This window comes from Phyllostomus hastatus, unplaced genomic scaffold (assembly GCF_019186645.2).
Source record: "Phyllostomus hastatus isolate PE091 unplaced genomic scaffold, TTU_PhHast_1.1 phas_scaffold_78, whole genome shotgun sequence".
Classification (NCBI taxonomy): Eukaryota; Metazoa; Chordata; class Mammalia; order Chiroptera; family Phyllostomidae; genus Phyllostomus; species Phyllostomus hastatus.
This window is the reverse complement of record NW_025334041.1, coordinates 47,273,601-47,296,305: the sequence shown is the minus strand read 5'-3', so window position 1 is coordinate 47,296,305 and position 22,705 is coordinate 47,273,601. Positions and strand designations below refer to the sequence as shown.

The following is a 22,705-nucleotide window of genomic DNA, read 5'->3' as shown; positions in this document are numbered from 1 at the left end:
AGCAAAGGGGGAGAAAAGGCCGCTCGAAGAACAGTGGTGTGAGACCCGCGGAGACGCTGGCCAAGGAGAGGCTCATGGAGAGGCGGGCGGCGCCACCAGCTGGGGTGCGTAGGGGTGAGGCTGCGGCTGAAGAGGGAGGGTCGCGCGCTCAGGGTGCCCTGGAGAGGCTGGAGGCCGGCGCTAGCCACGGGGCGCAGGAGGCGGAGGCCCGAGTCGTGGGCTAGTGCGAGGAGGCCGAGGGCCCGAGCATCAGTGGTCGTAGTAGGGGGGGTGTCGCTTCTGCACCAGTGGGGAGGGCAGCTGGGTGCGGGACGCACGGCAGAGCACTAGTGTCTGGGCCCGGACCCCACCGGGCGGGTGGGGGCGGGGCCGGCCGGGGGCGGGTCTTGTTGTGCCCCCCGCGGGAGCCGCTGTGTCGGTGGCGCAGGCGCTGTTCCCGCCTCCTCCCGGCTGGCGGAACGAGTGGAGGCTGCAGCCCGGTTTGGCTCGCGCGTCGCCACTGCTGCCGCGAAGACCCCCGCCCCGCTTCCGCTGCGTTGGGATGAGCTCCCGGAAAGGTGAGTGGCCCGCGGCGATCCCTCTTCCCCGCCACGCGGCCCGGCAGGCCAGCCAGCCCGACCGTTAATGTGTCTCTTCTCTTTCCCCAGTGCTGGCCATTCAGGCCCGAAAGCGGAGGCCGAAAAGAGAGAAACATCCGAAAAAGTGAGTCCACTCTGCGCTCGGGCCGAGCGTGACCCTTGCACGGTCGGGGGCAGCCCGCCACTACGCTGGGGATGTTGCCCGGATCCCAAGGGCCGGAGGCGGGGCTGATCCCCAGGGACTCGGGTGCTTCGCCGCCTCCACGCCCGGCGGGCTGCCTGGGGGGGAGGGGGGCTTACCGGGGAGGGCGCGCGCAAGCCGGCGGCGGCCAGTTCCCAGAGCTCCCGGGCCCCCCCCCCCCCATCGCCGTGGCTGACGGGGCAGGCGGGTGAAGGGGCGTCGGGCGTGCGCACCACCCTTTGCGTGCAGAACTGGCCGTAGGGTCGTGGGCCCTTGCTGGAAGGGACGCGGCTCCGGCAAGCCTTGTGGGGCTTGAGGCTGCTTAGCCGCTCCCACCTGGGCTTTGGGGCTGGAGAAAAAGAGAGGCGGAGTGTGCGGGAGAGGAGGGAGTGAGTGTATTTCTGCGTGTCCTTTTCGCCTGTCCTCCCTGGCTCCTGTCTCTCAGCCTTTCTGCTGAAAACCCGAGCCGGTTGTCTATAGAGGTTCACCTCTGCCTTGTACCTGGCGCGAGTTCAGCGCCGAGACCTCTGCGTTTGGGCGCTCAGGTTTGTATTCGAAACTTTGTGCTTGGGCCGAGCGTGACTGTTGCACGGGACGGGTGGGTGTGTGTTCTGGCTGTCGCCGGCGCGGCTTCCCGGCCCTCATTGTGCTCGGAGTTGATGAATAGGGTGGTGATATTTAAAGCATGCCAGCTGCCTGCCACCTCCAGCCCGGCCGCAGATCGGAGTGAGAGCGGCCGGCGTCCAAGAAGCCTTTCCTGGAGAGCTGCTCGAGGCTGCAGAGCGCCGCCACCTCTTTCTTTTTCCTTTTTTCCCCTTAATTTAAGAAAATCTGCCACTCCTTTTAGATTCGTGGCTTTGCTTTTCCTTTTGAATAAGAAACATTCTGTGGTAATTTTGGTACTATGCGGAATGACAGTCCATGATCATTTTTAAATAAAATCATGAAGCATTTTTAGTTTTTTTGTTTCCTTTAGGGGACTACCCTGCAGCATTTCTAGACTTTCTTCTTTCCCATTCACCTTGGTCTCTGCCTAGGGCATTTCATACTCACTGGTGGCATCTATGAAAACTACCTAAATCATTGCTAATGTGGTATATCATGACAGGATTTTTGTTCACTCAAAACAGAATATAATTTGTGAGTACGTTCAAGATTCCACAAAATGTGGGTATCCACATAATGCCTTCCTTAGGGAAAGAAACTGGGGGACTGGGGGGAGGAACCGGAATGGAATATTTGGTAGTTTTAGATGTTTAAAAAAATTAATGCTAGCTTTCCACTCAATCAGAACCTCAAATTTGGTATTTCATTTGGTGAGTGATGCAAGTTTAGCCAATAAGAAAGGAGAACTGTAATGTTTAGGATCCTAAGTATTGGGTTTTAATCACAACTTTTATTTCCCCATAGCCCATTAAGTTCAGAAATGTGAAAAGGAATTGAAAAAAGCATGCCTGGGATTTGGGGGAGGATTCTGTGTGTGTGTGTGTGTGTGTGTGTGTGTGTGTGTGTGTAAGTACTTCAGGGAATGGCTTTCCTAATGGCCAAGAGCCAGGCTTTTTTGGTGTGCTGTGGTTGGAATTTATGTGGTATGTTTATGAAGAATTAGCATATATCCACAATATTCAGTTGTTACTCCCACAGATTAATCAGTCAGTTTCTTCAATTGTCTGTTGTTTTTATGTGATAAGATTTGAGGGACTGCCCCCCCCCTTCCCCCAGCCAATGCCTAAAAGAACTGGTTGATCTGCAAGGTAATTAGCAAGAGGAGATCAGGCCAGTTATGTAACTGTTTGATTAGGCAATGTCATTAAAAAATTTATTGATTGATTTTAGAGACACACACACACACACACACACACATCAATTTGTTGTTCCACTTATTTAGGCATTCATTGGTTGATTCTTGTATGTGCTCTGACCGGGGATCAAACCCACAACCTTGATGTATTGGGATGATGCCCTAACCAACTGTGCTATCTGGCCAGGGCCTAAAGCCAAGACTTGATTCTTTGAATCAAGACATTATTTTTAAAGGAATGCTTGATATTTATTTCTGCATGTATTTGACATTATTTGCATGCCTTTCCTAGGAGGTGGTGATAGAGCTTTGAATAAGAGGAACAGAACTTCTCCCCAAGGATGACAAAGGTGCTGATTTCAGATAGTGCTATGGTATATGGAGAATATTAAGATGAGGCTCCTTAAGTAATAGTGATGGCATTTGAACCTGCCTGTCACTCTACCTTTGAGGTAGACATTGTTGTTACCATCATTTTACAGACCAGGAAATGGGGACACAGCATGAGTAAGGAACATGCCCAGCTGCTAAACTGAATCAAGGCAGCCTGGGACTAGGGTCCGCACACAACTGTCTGAGATGACATTAAACCAAAGTTGGAATGAGGGAATGTGGTAAAGTTCTGGGGAGCAATGGGCTAGGAATGTTGGAGGAACCCTAAGGTCAGGGGCCTGGGGTACTACAGAAAAGAATGGTGATGGGAGGGTGGAGGAGTCAGAGTGAGGAAGGCCTGACCTTATAGGCCATTAGGAGAATGATGACTTGTTTTAGGATGAAAGGAGTGGTGCTAGAGAGAAGAGGTGGTGGAAGAGACCTCAGGAGTCTGGGAGTCTGAGGTGTACTACTCATTTTACAGGCAGCTCTGACAGAGGTTAAGGTCATGCAATTAACTTAGTTTGATCCAGAATTCAGGTTTCCTAATGACCAGTGTTTTTAGGGGTGGAAAAGGCATATGTACTAGGGCTAAATTTAAACTGTATTAATATAATGACTGTCAAACTTGAATTTTTACTATGTGACTACATGGGCCTGGTTTGATATAAATGACTACTTGTGTCATATTTGTATGTGCAAACTGGCTCTTCATTCATTTTAGTTTAGTTTAATTCTGTGAGCTTTTATGAATTAGGTCATTCCATTTCTTAGTATCTAGAACTTGTAGTAGTCAGAAGTAAGATTAAGCTATCCCTACTTAGCAGAGTCTAAATTTTAAACTAGTCTTATTGTTCCAATGAGTTAGTTTGCCAATTACTAATTGTGCTGATTGTGAGTGACCAGCATCAGGAAGGACCACAGTGTCATTCAGTCCTGAATCTTAAGAATTAGCTAAATCACATGGCTTGTGATAGATTGTGGCTTTGGGGCATGTGTATATATGAACCTTTAAAAGGTATTTTTTATTTGTTGACTTTTTTCCTACAGGTAACTTTTATTGAGGTGTAATTTATGTAACAAAGTTTATCTTTTAAAATTTATAATTCACTGGTTTTTTATATATTCATAAAGTTTTGTAACCATCAATATTATCTAAGTCAAGAACATTTTCATCATCCTCCCAAAGAAACTCTGTACTTATTTAGCAATTACTCCCCATTCTTCCCTGTCCCCAGCAACTACTAGTTTATTTTTTTGCCTCTGTGAACTTATCTGTTTGGAATTTTATATCAATGGAATCATACAATATATGGTCTAATTTCTAATTTTTTTCACTTAGTATAATGTTTTTAAGGTTCATCCATGTAACATGTATTGGTACTACATGCCTTTATATTGCTAAATAATGTTTCTTGTATTGGTATAGCACACTTTACCCATTTATCCATTGATGGACATTTGGGCTCTTTCCATTTTTTGTTATAAATTATTTTTTAACTCCTTTATTTTTTAATAAAATTCTTTTATTTTGAAATAATATGACTCCCAAGAAGTTGCAAAAAGAGTACAAATTTCCCTGGTACTTGGTTTGATGTAATCTGTTCTACTTTTATCATTACATACTTGTATGTGCAAGCTGGCTCTTCATTCATTTTATTTTTAAGAATTTTATTTTATTATTTATTTTTAGAGAGGGGAAGGGTGGGAGAAAGAGAGGGAGAGAAACGTCTATATGTGAGAGAAACACTGGTTGGTTGCCTCTCTCATATGCCCTGATTGGACTGAACCCGTAACCCAGGCATGTGCCCTGATCCGGGATTGAACCTGTAACCTTTCACTTTTTGGGATGACGCCCAACCAACCGAGCCCTACTGGTCAGGGCTCTTCATTCATTTTAGTTTAAGTTTAGTTCCGTGAGCTTTTAATGAATTAAGCCAGTTCTGTTTCATCCAGCTTCCCCTAGTGGTGATATCTTGTATAACTATAGGTCATTGTCAAAACCAGGAGCTTGACATTGGCATAATACTGTGTTGGCCAAAAAGTCCATTTAGTTTTTTCTGTAAAATGAAAGACACGTTATTCATTTTCACCAGTAACTTTATTGATCTGGATATTTTAAGTATGTTGGCTATCTTCCTTATGGTATAACATTGATTGCTCTCAATGTCTCGATTTAATTGCTATCAACTTTAACTGGTCTTCCTGACCGGGGAGCATTGCCCAGTGAGAAATCTCCAGCATGAAACTTTGGAGACCACTTCTGACAGGTTTGATCAGCCACAGCACTTTCCACATACACTGCACAAATACAAACCTTTTTTTTTTGTGCTTCAGTTGCGTTTTTTTACCTTTCTTGAAAGATTAAAGCATAATATAAAAATGTGTATTTTCTTCCATCTTTAATATTAAAGTGGCTACACAAAAATTCACCAATTTTGATAAATTTTTAATAAAATGCACACTGATATGACAGCTCTCACAATACAATCTAACAAAATTGTTTTGAATGAAGTTAAAGACAACTAAGCTCTATTAGAGCCATCTTACAGATAAAAACCAAACGAACTTTTTGGCCAACTTAATACTATGAACTCAAATAAAATTTCACCAGTTTTTACATGCATTTTGTGTGTGTGTGTGTGTGTGTGTATGTGTGTGTATAGTTTTGTCAGATGTTACCACTTGTGTAGATTTGTGTAATCAGTTACCTCAAATGGGGTGCAGAACTGTTTCATCACCACAAAGAAACTCTTTCTTGTTATCCTAGAATGCTCCGACCCTCCCAATCCTAACCCCTGGCAGGTACTGACCTGTTCTCCAATAAAATTTCCCTACTTTGAGAATGTTATGTAAATGGGATTATATAGCATGTAACCTTTGAAGATTCACTTTTTTTTCACTCTGGGTAGTGCCCTTGATACTCAACCCTGTTGTATCAGTAACTAGTTCATTCCTTATTGCTGAGAATTTCATGGTGTGAATGTACTATAGTTTCTTTATCCATTCACTTGTTTAAGGACATTTGGATAGTTTCTAGTTTTTCATTCTTACAAATAAAGCTGCTCCACATTTGTGTACAGGTTATGTGAACATATTTCTATTTCTGTAGGGCAGATACCTAAGAGTGTGTTGCTGGAGGACTTATTTGTATTTTGACTTTCTAGCAATTAGCAACTTGGTCTGTCCCTCTCTCTTTTTTTTTTCTCTATGTGATTGATATTCACAATCTGTATGTGTGCTGTTGGTGATGGGATTCTGCACTGTATCTTTTGGACTTTTGACTTTGTTGGTAGGTTGGATCCTGTAGGTTATTGCTTATCTATTTTCTGTGGTATGGGTTCTGACTGTTGAAGAAAATAATAGGCGTGTGATTGGTGGCACTAGGTCAGTGAATCACAGGTGCAACAATTTAGGAATGCTGTGGTACAAGTTTATATCTTTTATTAGGTAAGCCTCAACTCTTCCCTATAGCATCAAGTCAAGCTCACAAGCCAGTAACTTTGGAAAACCTCCCTTGGGAGGTAATCACTTATTTTTGACTTCTTGTTTCATTACACATTTGTTTATATAACAAACATTTGTGCTCACCAGAAGTGCAATTCAGTACAATAAACACATATGAAGCAGATACCAAATATTGCAGATACGTAATGCTAGGCAGTGTATTGGATGCTAGGAAGATTAAGATAAGTAAAGCTCTGTACTGCAAGCAAGTAGGAGAGATTGCATGGTCAACACCATTGCAGGACAGTGTGATGTGTACTCTAAGATTTAGGTACCATGATGCTTTGATTGGTAAGGGAAGGCTTTAGGAAGAAACCTTGTTTGATTTTAGCATTATTCTTGTTACAATGAAATAACTTTGTTTTTTATTTTAAATTTTTTCCTGTATTGAAATACAAAATTATTTTTAAAATAATGTTGGACTGGCACATTTTCTTCAGGAAGTATATATATGAGGGCTGGACTCCTGAGATTTCTAATTTTAGTTTCCCAGAAGGAGGTAAAAATATCTGCATGTAGTTTATCTTTCAGGTGAGGACATGTGGGCCTTAACACCTGGTTCTTCAGGTGATTGTTGAACCATCACAAACATTTCTGTCAGATGACAACACCAAGAATGTTTTGAACATAATTTCTGAGTTGTGTGATAAAGAGAGAACCACTTGCACTTCTCTAGGAAACATGTGGGATTGAGGAGCAGAGAGCAACAAAATCCTTCTCCATGTGGGTCTTGTGGACATCATTCCTCCTTCAGGTCACCTGGAGACTGTGCAGAGCTGTCTTCTGAGGGCTCTTAGAGAGTCACTGACCCATAGCTGTCCACTGTTAGCACCTCTGCAGGCCTGGATGATGATGACTTTGGCTTTATCCTTAACGTGGCAGCAGTTTGGATTGTTGGAAATCTGGAATATGGTATCATAAGATTGCATATCTGATTTTTCATCATTATGCAGGGTCCCACAGATTTTATCCAGGATGCCATGAGACATGAACACCAACTATGTGTTACCTGATGGCTTGTGTGCAGTAGTAACTCCATAGCCAGTGTCTTTAGCAGTAGTAACTCCATAGCCAGTGTTTATGTGGCTTCTGTAAATCCTTGGTTATAAGACTTTTCTTCAGCTAGTCTTCAGTTGGTTATTGAGCTTGATTGTTCTGTAATTTAGTTGTAATTCCAATTTGGTCCTGGGAGGAGTTGAGTATATAGCTTTTACTTACTCTGTTGCTCTCTTGGATCTGTTTTTAAAAAATGATAAAAGTAATATGGTCATGGTGGAAAATTCAGGCAGTACAGAACAATTTAAAGAAAGTCTTAAATCATCAGTGGTAGCTCCACCAATTATTCTGGCATATTATCCTTTTACTTACGCTTATTTTTGTTTCTTAAAAATTTAAAAAGTAGTGTATATATGTGTATATATATTTGTTATATTCTTTGTGCATATTTTTTCCAGCTTTACTGAGATATTGTTGCCACATATAAGTTTAAGGTGTACAACATAATGATTTGGTCCACGTACATATTGTGAAATGAGCACCACAATAAGGGTAGTTACCACCTGTGTCCTCTCACATAATTACCATTTTTTTTTTGGTAGTGATAACATATAAGCTGTACTCGCAACAACTTCCAGGTATATACTACAGTACCGTTCATTATAGTCTACACGTGCATATTTTTGTTTTTTAAAAATTGGATTGTAGTATATATACATATGCTGTATGTGTATAGTAAATTAGGGAAGTGCAATCACTAATCTTAAGTGTACAGCTTGATGATTTTTACATATTAATACCCTTATAACCACCACCTAGATCAAAATATAGACCCTTTCAGTACTCCATAAGAGTCTTTAAGCCTCTCTCCAATCTTTTATTTTTTATTTTTTTATTTTTAAATATATTTTATTGATTATGTTATTACAGTTGTCTCATCCTCGCCTTTATTCCCCTCTGTCCTGCATACCCCTCCCACCCACATTCCTCCCCTTTAGTTCATGTCCATGTGTCATAAGTTCTTTGGCTTCTACATTTCCCATACTGTTCTTAACCTCCCCCTGTCTATTTTCTACCTACCATCTATGCTACTTATTCTCTGTACCTTTTCCCCGTCTCTCCCCCTCCCACTCCCATTGATAACCCTCCATGTGATCTCCATTTCTGTGGTTTTGTTCCTGTTCTAGTTGTTTGCTTAGTTTCTTTTGGTTTTGCTTTAGGTGTGGTTGTTAATAATTGTGAGTTTGCTGTCATTTTACTGTTCATATTTTTTATCTTTTTCTTAGTAGATCCCTTTACCATTTCATAAATAAGGGCTTGGTGATGATGAATACCTTTAACTTGACCTTATCTGGGAAGCACTTTATCTGCCCTTCCATTCTAAATGATAGCTTTGCTGGGTAGAGTAATCTTGGATATAGGTCCTTGCCTTTCATGACTTAGAATACTTCTTTCCAGCCTCCTCTTGCCTGCAAGATTTCTTTTGAGAAATCAGCTCATAGTCATGGGAACTCCTTTGTAGGTAACTCCCTCCTTTTCTCTTGCTGTTTTTAATATTCTCTCCTTGTATTCAGTCTTGCATAATGTAATTATGAGCCTTGGTGTACGCTTCCTTGGGTCCAACTTCTTTGGGACTCCCTGAGCTTCCTGGACTTCTGGAAGTCTGTTTCCTTTGCCAGGTTGGGGGAGTCCTCCTCCATTATTTTTTGAAATAAGTTTCCAATTTCTAGCTCTTCCTCTTCTCCTTGTGGCACCCCTATGATTTGGAATTTGGAATGTATAAAGTTGTCCTGGAGGTTTCTCAGCCTCCTCATTTTTTTTTGAATTCTTGTTTTTTCATTCTATTCTGGTTGAATGTTAATTTCTTCCTTCTGGTCCAAACTGTTGATGTTGGCTTCCTGTACATTTTCCTTTATTTCACTTAGCATTGCCTTCATTTTTTCTTCTATTTTGTGATAATACTCAGCCAATTCTGTGAGTATACTGATTACCAGTGTTTTGAACTGTGCATTTGATAGGTTGGCTATTTCTTAGTCATTTAGTTGTATTTTTTCTGGAGCTTTGATCTCTTTCATTTGCATCTCTTATTTTTGTCTTGGTGTGCCTGTTACCTAGGAAGCAGCTGAGTCTCGGGTACTTGACAGGGTGGGGCAACAGGTCACTGCATTGTGGGGGAGGGGTCTGAGAGGTAACAGTGCCACTTGTTCAGCTCTCTGCAGGCTTGCAGTCACTTCTTCCACTACCCACAAGCAAATCGGGCCCTCCTGGTCCTGATTCCCTGGGTGGGTGGGTTTGTGTACATTCTAGGACCCTGTGGGTCTCTCCAGCGAACTCTCCTGTGAGACAGGGTGTTTCTCCTGCCACCTCAACCCCCACAGGTTTTTTCAGTCAGAGTTTTTGAAACTTTATTTCCCTGTGCTAGAACCCTGGATTGCGATCTCTCTCGCTCCCCAGTTGTTCCTCCCCGTTTATCCTCATGCATATGTTGGACCACCCGCTCTGCCAGTTGCCGCCTTTTCTGGTCTGCCAGCCACCGCCTTGCCTTGTCTCGAGTCCTCTCCATCCCTCTTCCTGTCTCCACCCCTGGTACTGGTCTGGGTGAATGTTCCTTCTTTAACTTCTTGGTTGTCAGACTTTCATACAGTTTGATTTTCTGGCATTTCTGGTGGTTTTTGCTTTTAAATTTGTTGTTGTCCTTTTGGTTGTGCAAGGAGGCACAGTGTATCTACCTGTGCCTCCATCTTGGCCGGAAGTCCCCTCTCTCCAATCTTGACCCTGTTACCCAGGGACCACTTGGTTGATACCGTTATTGATTAGTTTTGCCTGTTCTTGCACTTAATGAAATTATATAGTCCTGTGTCTGATTTTCACTCAATGTAATATTTGTGAGATGTGCCCATGTTGTTTCAGGTACCATTAGTACCTTTAGTTCATTGTTAATACTCTGTAGTATTTCATTGAATGAATGTACCACAATTTACTTACCTATTCCTCGGTAGAGTATTTTCTTCAGTTTTTAATCATTATGAATAAAGCAAGCTGTAAACATTCTTGTAAATGTCTTTTGTGGACTGTGCACTCATTTCTCTTGGGGAGTATGCCCTAGTAGTGGAATTGATAGGTTATAGAATAGGGAATGCTTAGTGGCCGTACTGATTGCAAAGATAATTCCCCCCCCCATTTTATTACGAAATAATTTTCATCAAACTTCTTTATACTCCTACCAGTAATGTATGACAGTTTCAGTCACTTTACATCTTTGTCAGACTTGATAGTATTATTCTTTCTAATTTTTGCTATTCTGGGCATGTATTGATACCTCATTGTGGATTTAATTTGCATTTTCCTGAGTGGTGGTTTTGAATGTTTTCATATGTTTATCAGTCATTTGAAGTTCTATTTTGTAAAGTGCCTGTTTTGTCTTTGGCCTACTTAAAAAAATTGTGTTGTCTTTTCTTATAGTTATGATAGTTCTATTGATATATAATTCACATGCCATACAGTTCATCTACTTAAAGTATAATTCAGTAGTTTTTAGTAGATTCACAGAGTTCTGTTAAACTCTGTCTCAGAAAGCCAGTAATGATTTGCCAAGTGTGTAAGATGGGGCAGGGTGAGGGCTTTCCAGGCACAAGCCGCACTGCGTTTGGTGTAAACGTGTGGAGGTGTAAAATCGCATACTTGTTTACCTGGAATGTCAAGTAGCTGTGGTAAGCAGTGAGGCACTGAGGAATTCTCCAGAGGCCTTGGGGAGCTGTTAAGAGGCAAACTGAGATTTTTAGAAAAAGATTACTCCAGCTACTGTGTGGAGAGTTCAGAAGCCAGATCCTTAGGAACTGTTGCAGGAGGCTTCGTGAGACTGATGGATATTAAGGGAGTGGAAATCACAGGATTTAGTTTCCAGTTTAATGTGGAAGGAGAGTGGGAAGGGTTTAGGATGGATCCCAGGTTTTTGAATTAGCTAAACTTGTGGAGAGTGTTGCCATTCCTCAAGATAGGGAATCACAGCAGGTTTGGGAAGAGCTAATGATCTTTGGTCTGGCTGTTGAGGTGTTTGTTGACTCCCAGTAACAGATGTTGGTCAGTGTTTGCAGCTGAAGCACCCGGGTGAGCCCTGGTTAGGAGATGTAAATTGGGAGTTGTTTGGGTATAGCTATTGGTGGCAACTTGCTGAAGGTGTTGAAGGTAAAGGGAAGATAGCATGGGCAGGGTTGACAAAGGAGGAGCCAGAGAAACAGGAGAGCCAGGAGAACTGCCTGTGGTAGGTATGCAGTAAAGGTTGACTGTGGTTATTAGGCTGTTGTTCCTGTCTTATTTTTCTAAATGATTTATCCAGTTGTCCCCACTTAATTGCATTTTCACATGTACTTGAGTATGATTGTATTGACTTCTCTGTTACTGTTCTGGTGTCATGTTTTAATTGCTGTAGTTTGAATGCATTTAAGTGTTTGGTAGGGCAAGGACTCTTCCATACTCCCCACACACACCTTGTTAATCTTGTTTTCAGGTTCTGAGGCTATTTTTGCATATTTATTCATTAAAATCATATTTCCAAGTTCCTGCCCCAGTTTGTTTTTGCCATTTGTGTAGAGATAACCATGAATTTGTAGATTAATTTAAGGAGACCACAGGTCTTGAATTTGAAACACACTTAAAAAATTCTGTTTCCCCTGTTTTTATAAATATGCACTATTATTGCAAATCATAGAAATATATAAAGAAAATAACAAAAATGACTTATATTCTCACCATCCAGCAAGATATGCACAGGCAGTGCCTTGTTAATATTTTGGTATATTTTCTCCTAGTCTTTTTTTTTAAATCCCTGTTTTTTGTTATTTACTTAATCATCTCCTATATATGATTTTATATCCTGCTTTCCTTACTTAACATTTCATCATATGCATTTTTAATGTCTTTAAAAAGTTTTTATAACCAATTATTAGTGAGTATAACATTCTAATTTACTTTAATTTGCTCAAACATTTCTCTATTGCTAGACAAGTGTTTCCAATTTTCTGGTGTTGTAATACTTCAATGAGTATCTTTGTCTGCATTTCGGATTTTCTAAGACTATACATAGTCCTAGAAATGGAAATAGTAAAAGTGAACTTTCGAAGGCTCCCAAATTTTGGAAAGCTGTCTTAAAGAAGAATCAACAGGATTAGAACTAATTAATTAGGGGACATGAAGAGAAAAGCCATTTAAAAAATTGGCAGAAGTGTGAAAATGTTACACTTAATGAAGAATAAGAAGTGGGGGGAAGTTTTTTGGAGAAAGAATTTTGTTTTAGGCACAGAGTTTGAAGTGTCATTTACCCAAAGGGTGGAAGGAAGTATGTTATTGGGGTAGGGTGTCCAACCTGTGGCCTGTGGGCTGCCACATGCTGCTCAGAATGGCTGTGAATGCAGCCCAATGCAAAATCATACATTTGCTTAAAACATGATATTTTTTTTGTGATTACATGTTGCAGTGTATTTAGTGTGGCCCAAGACAACTCTTCTTCCAATGTGACCCAGGGACACCAAACGGCTGGACACCCCTGCTGGGGAGTTGGTGTGCAGGTGGAAGGCTGGGAATTAAAATACACATTTGAGGACCATTAGAACAGCAAGATCAGCTTATTGAGGGGAAGAAGATAGAAGATGGCTGGGGAAAATGACTGTTGGAGCAAAATAAAGGAAAGGAAGCTGATGATCAGCTTCAAGAGGATAAATAAATGGGACAAAAATCCAAGGAGAATGAGATTTGAGAAAAGATTATTAGATTTGTTAATTTAGACGGCCTTCATATTTCAGGGGCTAGTACTTTTTCCTTTTTTTATTAAAAAAAAAAACTTGACAATTTATAAAGAATTTGCCTGTCATTGTCCCATCTATTATAGGCACATAGTATTATTTGCATTGGTGACTGACTACTAAAGAAATTTTTGCCTTTGTACCAGATTAAAGGTTTAAAAAAAATCCTCATCTGAGAATATGTTTATTGATTTTAGAGAGGGAAAGGGGAGCGGAGAGAGTAGGAGAGAAATATTGATCGGGTGCCTCTTGTATGCACCCTGACTGGGGATCAAACCTGCAACCTAGGTATGTGTCCTGATGGAGGTCGAACTTGCAACCTTTTGGTGCGTGGGATGATGCTCCAACCAACTGAGCAACCTGTCCAGGGCTAATTTACTTGCTTTTTAGAGCAATTTAAAAAATGCCTTGTGTACAGTGTTAATAAAATCATATCTTGAGGATTAATTGCAAAAAGGTGTTGAATTTATTGGCCTCCTTTGAAATGGATTTAATTGTGTTGAAGTCTCTAAGCTTCTCAAATTAATATTGACTTCAGGCAGTTCCCACAAATAATTCTTAGTGAAGAGCGTTTCATCCCTTCTCCCCTCTTTTCTCAGTCTGACCAGGTCTTCCCTGGGCCATAGCCACATTTTCTTACCATCTGCATCAAGCCTGGCATTACTGTTATTTTGATTTTTCATTTCCTCTTGTCTCAAATATTTTTTTTGCTTTATTATGTTAAAAATAAGAATTGAAAGAGCAGAATAAGTAATAAAGCCTTATCGTAATAAAGGCTATGTAAAATTAGAATATAAGGAAACTACTCCATTTTTGAGGGATAATTTGAGAAAAGTCTGTGGCTTATGCTTGGGCATATATGATATTTTATATTTCGCTCTTAGTTTTATAAGGTAAATCCTGCAAGATATATATGTAATGTTTTGCTTCCAATATTTGAATTCAGCTCCACATTGAATATCTTTGTAGTCAAATTGCTTTGCTGATAAGTTTAAAATTAATAATTGCTTTATAAACTCTGGAGTGCATTTATTTCAGTTATCTCTTGGATAAATTATTAATATAAATATTTTTAGGCATTATAATTCTCAAGTCAGTATCTTAGAATGTGGTGCCTAAAAGGATAGGGATAAAAGGGATCATTTGGATGAGATTGTAAAATGCTGATATGTTGTAACACACAAGACTTACTCACCTTAGCTGAACGTAGGGTATAGGTGCCCGTATCCCCAGAACTACTGATATATTCAGTATGTGTGATCCTGGATAGATTGTGTGAACTCTGCAGATACACTAGATGGGGTAGGAGAGGAGGTAAAGAGAGACTTTAACTCAGAGGTACCATTAAAACCCCAGGGAGCAGAAGTTTAATTGAGATATGGAAGCGATAAGATGGACAATTCACTTAGAAAAGATTCCTGGCTCTTGGGAATCCTGTGACTGGGTGCCTTTGGTCACCAGATCCTGTCGTTACTTTTAGCATCTAGGGAACAAAGGTTGCAACTAGTGTTTCTGCTGCCAACCACTTACCTAGAGATTTTATCCTATTGATTATTTTCATTTCTATAATACCCCATTGAAAGATTTTTTTGGGGTGGGTACATGGTGTGTTTTATCATAAAATAGGGTGTAACTGAATATTACTTGCAGCATTAATATAAAATTGGCTACATCACATCTTTCACAGATATCATACCGCATAAGGCTGTAGATCTGAAAATACAATACAGTGGTAGAGACCTTAGTGAGCACCTGGACAAGTGTTTTTCACCCTTACTTTGTAGTAGCAGAATGGTTTTAAGATAAAATTTTTCATAAAACTCTATTACATGTAAAGTGGAAAAGCAGCTTCATTCTCGGAGAATTGGCAGGTGAGGTGAGGGCATGGCCCTTCCCCTCATTTACTGTGGTACTCCCAAGGCAGCTTCTTGGGATATGACTGAAAGTTCTTCAGGTGTTCATCAGTGGAGAAATTTCAGTGAAGGAGAAATGAGGGCCTGAAGAAGCAGTTACTTGGTTAAGGTCTCTTATCTGTTTACTTCCTGAGCCCATGTAGAGTGCTGGCTTGGAGTCCTGGATTCTGATTCTGTGGTCTTTGAAACTACCATTTACTCTGCAGAAAGATAAGCCATTTTGGAACTGATACAGAAAATAAAAAGTTTATAGCCCCCAAAGACAGATTACTGCAAGAACTTTTTAAAATTCTTCCATTTACTGTCAAAGAAAGTGAAAACATACTCTCTTTCTTTGAATGGAGACTACCCTTAACATGTCACACGGGCCTGGACTTTTTTTTTTTTTACTTTTTTAAATTGATGTTCAAATACAGTTGTCTCCATTTTCCCACTACCACTTTTCCCCACCCTACCCATGCCCACCTCCTACCCTCAATCCCACCCCCCTTTGGCTCCATCCATGGGTCCCTCATACATATTCATTTACATCCCTTTCCCTTCTTTCCCATGTTATTTCCCTCTCACCCCTCCTCTGTTTACTGTCAATTTGTTGTCACTTTCAATGTCTCCAGCTATATTTTGTTTGCCAGTTTGTTTTGTTAATTAGGTTCCACTTATAGGTGAGATCATATGGTATTTGTCTTTCACTGCCTGGCTTACTTTACTTAGCATAATGCTCTCCAGTTTCATCCATGCTGTCACAAAGGGTAGGAGCTCCTTCTTTCTGCTATGTAGTATTCCATTATGTAAGTGTACCATTGTTTATTGATTCACTTACTCATTTACTGATGGGCACCTAGGCTGCTTCCAGCACTTGGCTATTGTAAATTGCGCTGCTATGAACATTGGGGTGCATAGGTTCTTTTCAATTAGTGTTTCAGGATTCTTGGGGTATAAATGCAGCAGTGGAGTTGCTGGGTCAAAAGGCAGTTCCATTTTTAGTATCTTGAGGAAATTCCAACCTGTTTTCCAAAGAGGCTGCACCAGTCTGCATTCCCACCAACAGTGCCCTAGGGTTCTGTCTTTTCTCCACAACACTGCCAGCACTTAACTGTTTGTTGATTTGTTTATGATGGCCATTCTGACTGGTGTGGATTGCTATCTCATTGTGGTTTTAACTTGCATCTCTCTGATGGCTAGTGATTCTGAGCATCATTTTATATGTCTCTGGGCCCTCTGTATGTCCTCCTTGGATAAGTGTGTATCCGGGCCTGGACTATTTTGTCATTTGCACATATGGTAGGAGTGAGGTAGAAGATGCTTTATGTAGAAAATATTTGTACACACTAAAACAGTTCACAAAAAGATGTAACTGTGTTTTCTGTCTTAGCTTTAAAAACTTATTTGTTGTCTTGTTTTTTAGTTGCTGTGAGACTAAGGCTTTCAGTATCCTTTCAGGAGTGCCCAGCCCCCATGGCTTGTGGGCCACATGCAGTCCAGGATGGCTATGAATGCAGCCCAACACAAAATCATTAACTAACTTAAAACATGAGGGTTTTTTGTTTTGTTTTCATTAGTGTTTGTGTATTTAATGTGTAACATACAACTCTTTCCTCCAGTGTGGCCCAGAGATGCCAAAAGGTTGGACACCCATGCAAGCTTACATAGTAACCAGCACCCTATAGGTATAACAGTAATAGCAGAACGGTTCTCCTCTTTCCCTTAGCTCCACTGATGCCTACTTTCTGCAGTGTATTTGTGATCAAGTTAAGGGACACTTGAGGATAAATTTACCTTGAGAGGATCTGAGGCTTTGTAACTTTATTTTCTGAAAGTTTGAATCTTGTTACTTTGTGTAGGCAAGGGCTATTTTACTTTCCAAACTTACCAAAGAAGGTTTAATGGTTTCCCATCTTCCCAAAGTCTGATTTATCTTTGAATATTCTTTGCTGAGGCTGATTAATATTGCTGTCAGAGACAGCTAACCAGGGGCCAAGTTTTCAAGGCATTATTTCTGTTAGTGGTGTTAGACAAGTTGTGTAATTTTTCTAAGGCTCAATTTTTTTTTCATCCTAGAATAGAACTATCAGTATTTACCTCTCAGAGCAAATGTGAGAATTAAATGAGCTAATACTTAACTTTGTGGTGTATTACTCAGTAAGTGGCAGCTATTAGTTATTTTATGGTGTTTCAGTTGTATTTTTTTGGATTTTTATAATAGGAAAAAAGGAAAGCAGTGGAATTAAAAATTTTTCTCAAACATCTAAATATGTTTATGCCTATGTTCACTTTGGGCAGCATAAATCTTTTTTCTTCACTAATAAGTCCTTTGGCTTTTTATTTTTAAATGGTTAATGGTAAATGGTTTATGGTTAAACTCCTTATGGTTTTTATTTTTACTTGTTTTTAGAGAGGGAAGGGAGGGGGAAAGAGAGGGAGAGAAACATCAGTGTGTGGTTGCCTCTTGAGGGCCCCCTACCAGGGACCTGGCCTACAACCTAGGCATATGCCCTGACTGGGAATTGAACCTTCGACCCTTTGGTTCACAGGCCACTGCTCAATCCACTGAGCTACACCAGCCAGGGCTAACTCCTGTGTTATATATATAGGAAATATATTGTCTAAGCATGGGTCCTAAAGTGAATTAATTATAGCAGTGAAATTACCATCAGATCTAGAAATCATGCTGGAGATATTCTGTATTAGGTCTGTAATTTAAAGCTAGAATATAAGGGGACAGGGAGAAGACTAAAAGTGATAAAAGAAATTGGTGATACCAGTACTAGTTATTTAAATTTATTTTTTATTTTTAAAAACACATTTAGGCAGAGCCTAAGAGGGAAATAAACATTTGGTATATCCCTTATTGGATGAAATAAATGTATTTTGGGCATGATTGAAAAAATCACTTTTTGTGAAGGCAATTCTAGCTTCCTGTTACCTTATAAGACCTCAAAGAGATGTTTTCCTCATGAAAAGATTTCTTAATAGATTGAATTGATAACTTTGACTAATAAAGGACTAGGGTGGCTATCAGTCTCATTAACTGGAGTGTTCTTAGGGTAGGAAATGTTCTGTAGCACTGCTGGTCTCAGAAACATCCTGTTTGCTATACTTTACCTCTCATGTTTTCTACAAGACCAGAGAAATTCCTCTTAAAGTAGAGATCTTTGACTCTATAACCTGAAGTTTTAAACATTTTGAAAATAAGTGTCACATTCATTTGTTGATTCTTGTACATGCCCTGACTGGGGATTGAACCTGCAACCTTGGCATATCTGAAAGATGCTCTAGCCAGCTGGACAGGGTTCATTCCTTGTTTTTGATACAGATGCAGTCTTACATTTTACTATGAAAAAGCAAATATTGGTTGAACATACCTTATTTTTAAGCTGAATATACATGATATTAGGCTGTATAAAATTGGCTTTTTTTCCTTTAAAGTCCATCAAATTTAATGTGCTTTATCTAATACAAATACTAGTTAATATAGCAGCTAACATTTATTAAGGACTTACCGTGTGTTAGACATTATATAATATTAAATGGTTAATATGTATTTATCATCTATAATTCTCACAACAGCTCTTGGATTGGGCTTTTTAAAAAATTTTCGGCTGTCTGAAATCTGTTTATGCTACTCGAAAGAGGCCCCAGTTTTTATGTGGGGATTATCTCATTTATTTTTGGTTCACATCATTTGGGGTCTTTCGTGCTTCCCCTTACCCTCCAGGGATAGAGGCTAGCCCATATCAGATAGTGTTTTTGCTTGTGGGTCACAGTTAGAGATCTTACCCAGAGGTAATCCCTGGTCTTTGGCTTGAGGATCTGGAAGAGGCTTTTGCTTCTTCTATTGGCTTGACTCTGAGGAAGTGAAATGAAGTTATCAAAGCCATTTTGTCACTGGGCAGTTTCTGAAAATGAACAGAGAACAGAGCCTAGCCAAGAAGTGGAGAAAAACAGCCCTGATGATGATGTTCAAGCCCTGACTGTGTCTGAAACAAGGGCTACATGGAGGACTTTTACTTATTTGTGTAAGCCAGGTTGAATTGGATTTTTTATTACTTAAAATTATAAGATCAGCATTAATCATAGTGTCCAGCTGGAAACAACCCAGATGTCCTTTAACCAATGACTGTATTAACCTAATGTAGTATATTCACACAATGGAATATTATTCAGCAATAAAAAGAATGAAATACTGTTACATGGTATAACATATATGTACCTTGAAGACATTATGCTAAATGAAAGACAGTCATAAATAATCATATATTATTCCACTGACATGAAATGTCTAGAATAGGAAAATCCATAGGGATGGAAAGTAGAGTAGTGATTGCCTGTGGGGTAGGGGAAATGGGGGTGATCGTTGCTTAATACAAGTTTCTTTTTGGGGTGATTCAGCTATTCTAAAATTGTGGTGATTGTTGTATGACTCTGTGAACGTATTGAAAGTCAATGAGTTGCATACTTTAAATGGAATTATAAGTAACTAAAGCTGTTAGTTAAAAAATAAAAAACAAAGAATTCTAGCAGATAACACTGTTATTCTCATTTTGCAGGTGAGAAACCAAGGCATAGGAACTTTAAACAGTAGCCCATTGTTGAGAGTTGGTGAGTTCAGAGCTGGGATTCAGAACCAGTTGTCTGACTACCAAGTCCAAGCTTAGAGATGTGCTTACTGCTTTGTTTCAAAGATAAATAAGACTCATTCTTAATGGAACTTTGGAGTTGGGAGTTCCTTAGCAGTTGCTTAATCTAACCCCTGCACTTTAGTGATGAGAACAGTGGACCTCAGATAATTTGGTATCTTACTTAAGATTGTCAAGTTAATTAGTGGCAGCCAGGGATTGATGATTTACTCACAGACAGGCAAGTAAATAACTAACAGTGATAAAAAGTGGAAGAGATTGAAAGCAAATAGAAGTACAGGAATTGTGCTGTGTAAAATATGGGAAGGATCAGTTATTCTGCTGACTAACCAAGGAATTTTTGTGGAGACCATTACATTCTGAAGGAATAGCTGGTGAATAGGTATGAGTGTTGGGGAGAGAGTGAGATGTCTTGAATGTCTCAGCGTACATGTGGAGTGCACAGCAGGATGCAGATGGTGATTCAAGTGGAAGAATCATGACACACCATCAAGGTAATGTTAGGGAATTCTGACCACCTCTGTAAGCATTGGGGACCATTGAAGACTTTTGAGGAGCTGAGTAGCACAATCACCTATTTGAGAAAGATAATGGGTGCTATGTGAGGGGTAGATTGAGATGGCAGAAAGTGAAGATTTGGAGATAAATTTTAGCGTGCTTTCACAGTGATCCAGGTGTGAGAAGATGGGTGATTGTGTGAGGAATGGAAGGGAGAGGATAGATATGTGAGTGTCCACAGATGGAATTATTAGGACTTGGCAGGTGGTTAGAAGTGTGCTAGACCGTGTGTGAGTTAGCTGTGTCCTGCTTGCCATGTGTCCCTGGCACCCAGCACAGTCCTGGATACATTTGTCTAAAGCAAAAGGGGAAGATTTTAACATGACTTTGGATATCTTACTCTCTGACTTTGAAGATTTTTGTCTGTTAGTGACCACAGGAGAAATAGCAGGTTTGGGTAGGGAAGGAAGAAAAAAATGTAAGGAATTAGGGGGAGAGGGAAAATATTTGGATTTTGTTGAGTGTGAGATACTTGCGAGATACTCATATGGGGTTGTTGAGCTGGGGAGATTGGGGTCTGTGACTCAGATGAGAGATAGAGTCTGTCACACATTTAGGAGTCAGTCATCTGCAGAAAGGTCATCATTGAAGCTGTGAGAATTAAGAGACAAAGACCACCCTGATCAGTGTGGCTCAGTTGGTTGTGTGTTGTCCCACAAAGGGAAAGGTTGCCCGTTTGATTCCCGGTCAGGGCATGTGTCTGGGTTGTGGGTTTGGTCCCCAGTTGGGGTGCAAATGAGAGGCAATCAATTGATACTTCTCTTTCCCATTGATGTTTCTCTCTTTCTCTCTGTTCTTCCCTTCCCTTTTCTCTAAAAATAAGTAAATAAAATCCTAAAAAAAGAGAGAGATGAGGTCCAAGGAGAAATCTTCAAGGACAACCTACATTTTGAAGGGGCAAGGGGAGGAGTAGCAGAGAGACCTGAGGAGAACCATGTTATTAGTTCTTTCTCTGAAAGCAAAGAAGGGGAGGGACAGTGTTCCCTTCTTTTAGATGAATGTTGTATGCAACATAGGAATAAGTGAAGACTGGTTAAAAAAGACAAACGTCATTGAGTAATGGAGTAAGCCCCTCTTGAGAAGTGTGTGTGTGTGTGTGTGTGTGTGTGTATGTGTTTGTGTGTGTTTAAGAAACTGTTTATTTTCCATTACCCTTATTTCTATTCTGTTAAGAGTTTGTGGAAACCAGCTTAAGATTACTTAGGGGTTGTTCCTACCCATTCAGTGGCCTGTGCAGTGGGGGCTGCAGATCAGTCTCCAGTGGCAGGCTGAGTGCTCCAGTCTTCAGTGGGAACCTGCTGAACAGGCACAGAGGGCACCTGTGCCTTCAGACCAGTCAGTAACCTCAGGCTGTGCAGCAGTGAACTTGGGAGCTGGAGCTGTCTGTTCATCCTGAAATTCCTCCTTGGTCACAGCCTTTTCAGCAGTGGCCTGCTTTTCCTTCTCAATTTCTTCAGGATCTCTGTAGCAGTAGAGATCAGACAGGACCTCCCATCGGTGTTCACGGGAGATGGTGCTGCGCATGTGCAGAACTTCCTGGGCCAGCATCCACCACATCAGACCCCCTGAGTGACCCACCTTATCATTGCAAAGGATGGTGATGTCCACATAGTCCAGAGGAGAGTGCGTTACACAGAACAATGGCAGGCAGGTTAACATTGGACGCCTCCATGAGAGGCTGGTGGTTAGGCCTAGGATCAGTAACCACAGGACGTCTCGGCTCCAGGAAGGCCTCCTGGATCTGGTTAGTGAAGCAGCCGGCAGTGGGAGTGGCTCCAGTGGCAGCAGCAGACTTCAGCACAGCTCACTGGCCAGTGTTTCTGGATGATGTGACACTGACATCAGTGGCGTTCTCAGTGGCGGCAACAGGACGGGCTGCCAGCAGAACTTCTTGTGGGTTCTCTTCAGATTTATGATGTAGATGCCATCACTTTTCCTTTTGTAGATGTCTTGCTCCATTTGGAAGTCAAGGTTGGTGCGACCTAAATAGGTTCCTGTGGAAGGAATTTGAGGACATCCTCCTCGTCCATTTGCAGGACATCGAGACCTTTGGACATTGTGAAAGTTTCTGCTAAGTTACTTGGGAACTGAGAACAATGCTGTATGAGCCCCTCTCTGGGTAGTGCAGGAAGGAGAGAATTGGTGGATTTTTAATGCATGATTGTAAGTCTGGGGTAGGCTGCTAAGGAAGGGCAGATTAAAGAAATAATTAACGGTGAACATTTATTGAACCTTCACTGCCTGTTAGGCATCATGGAGTTCTGGACACATTCTTTCACTGAATCCTAATAGTGACTCTAACAGGAAAGGTAAATGGAGAGAGTATTGTAAAATGGTGAAGGTATTTAGAATGAAGTTATTATC

General features: G+C 40.7%; 1 protein-coding gene and 2 pseudogenes across 7 annotated transcripts in view; 1 reads left to right on the top strand and 2 right to left on the bottom strand.

Annotated features, from left to right (window-relative positions):
* The first annotated feature begins 384 nt into the window (after positions 1-384).
* The window catches only part of SRPK2 (SRSF protein kinase 2), a 243,460-nt gene continuing 221,139 nt past the window's right edge, over positions 385-22,705 (top strand). For 4 of the 7 annotated variants that reach the window (XM_045828332.1, XM_045828331.1, XM_045828330.1 and 1 more), the window contains exon 1: positions 20,199-20,277. In XM_045828332.1, the coding sequence (XP_045684288.1) occupies positions 20,214-20,277 (64 nt within the window). In that variant the 5' untranslated portion in view covers positions 20,199-20,213. Of the gene's footprint in view, positions 558-647; positions 703-20,198; positions 20,278-22,705 lie in introns of those variants that run through there. The other 3 variants (XM_045828334.1, XM_045828327.1, XM_045828329.1) reach the window with 2 other exon arrangements.
* LOC123812076 lies at positions 6,921-19,024 on the bottom strand (annotated as a pseudogene).
* LOC123812073 lies at positions 21,538-22,398 on the bottom strand (annotated as a pseudogene).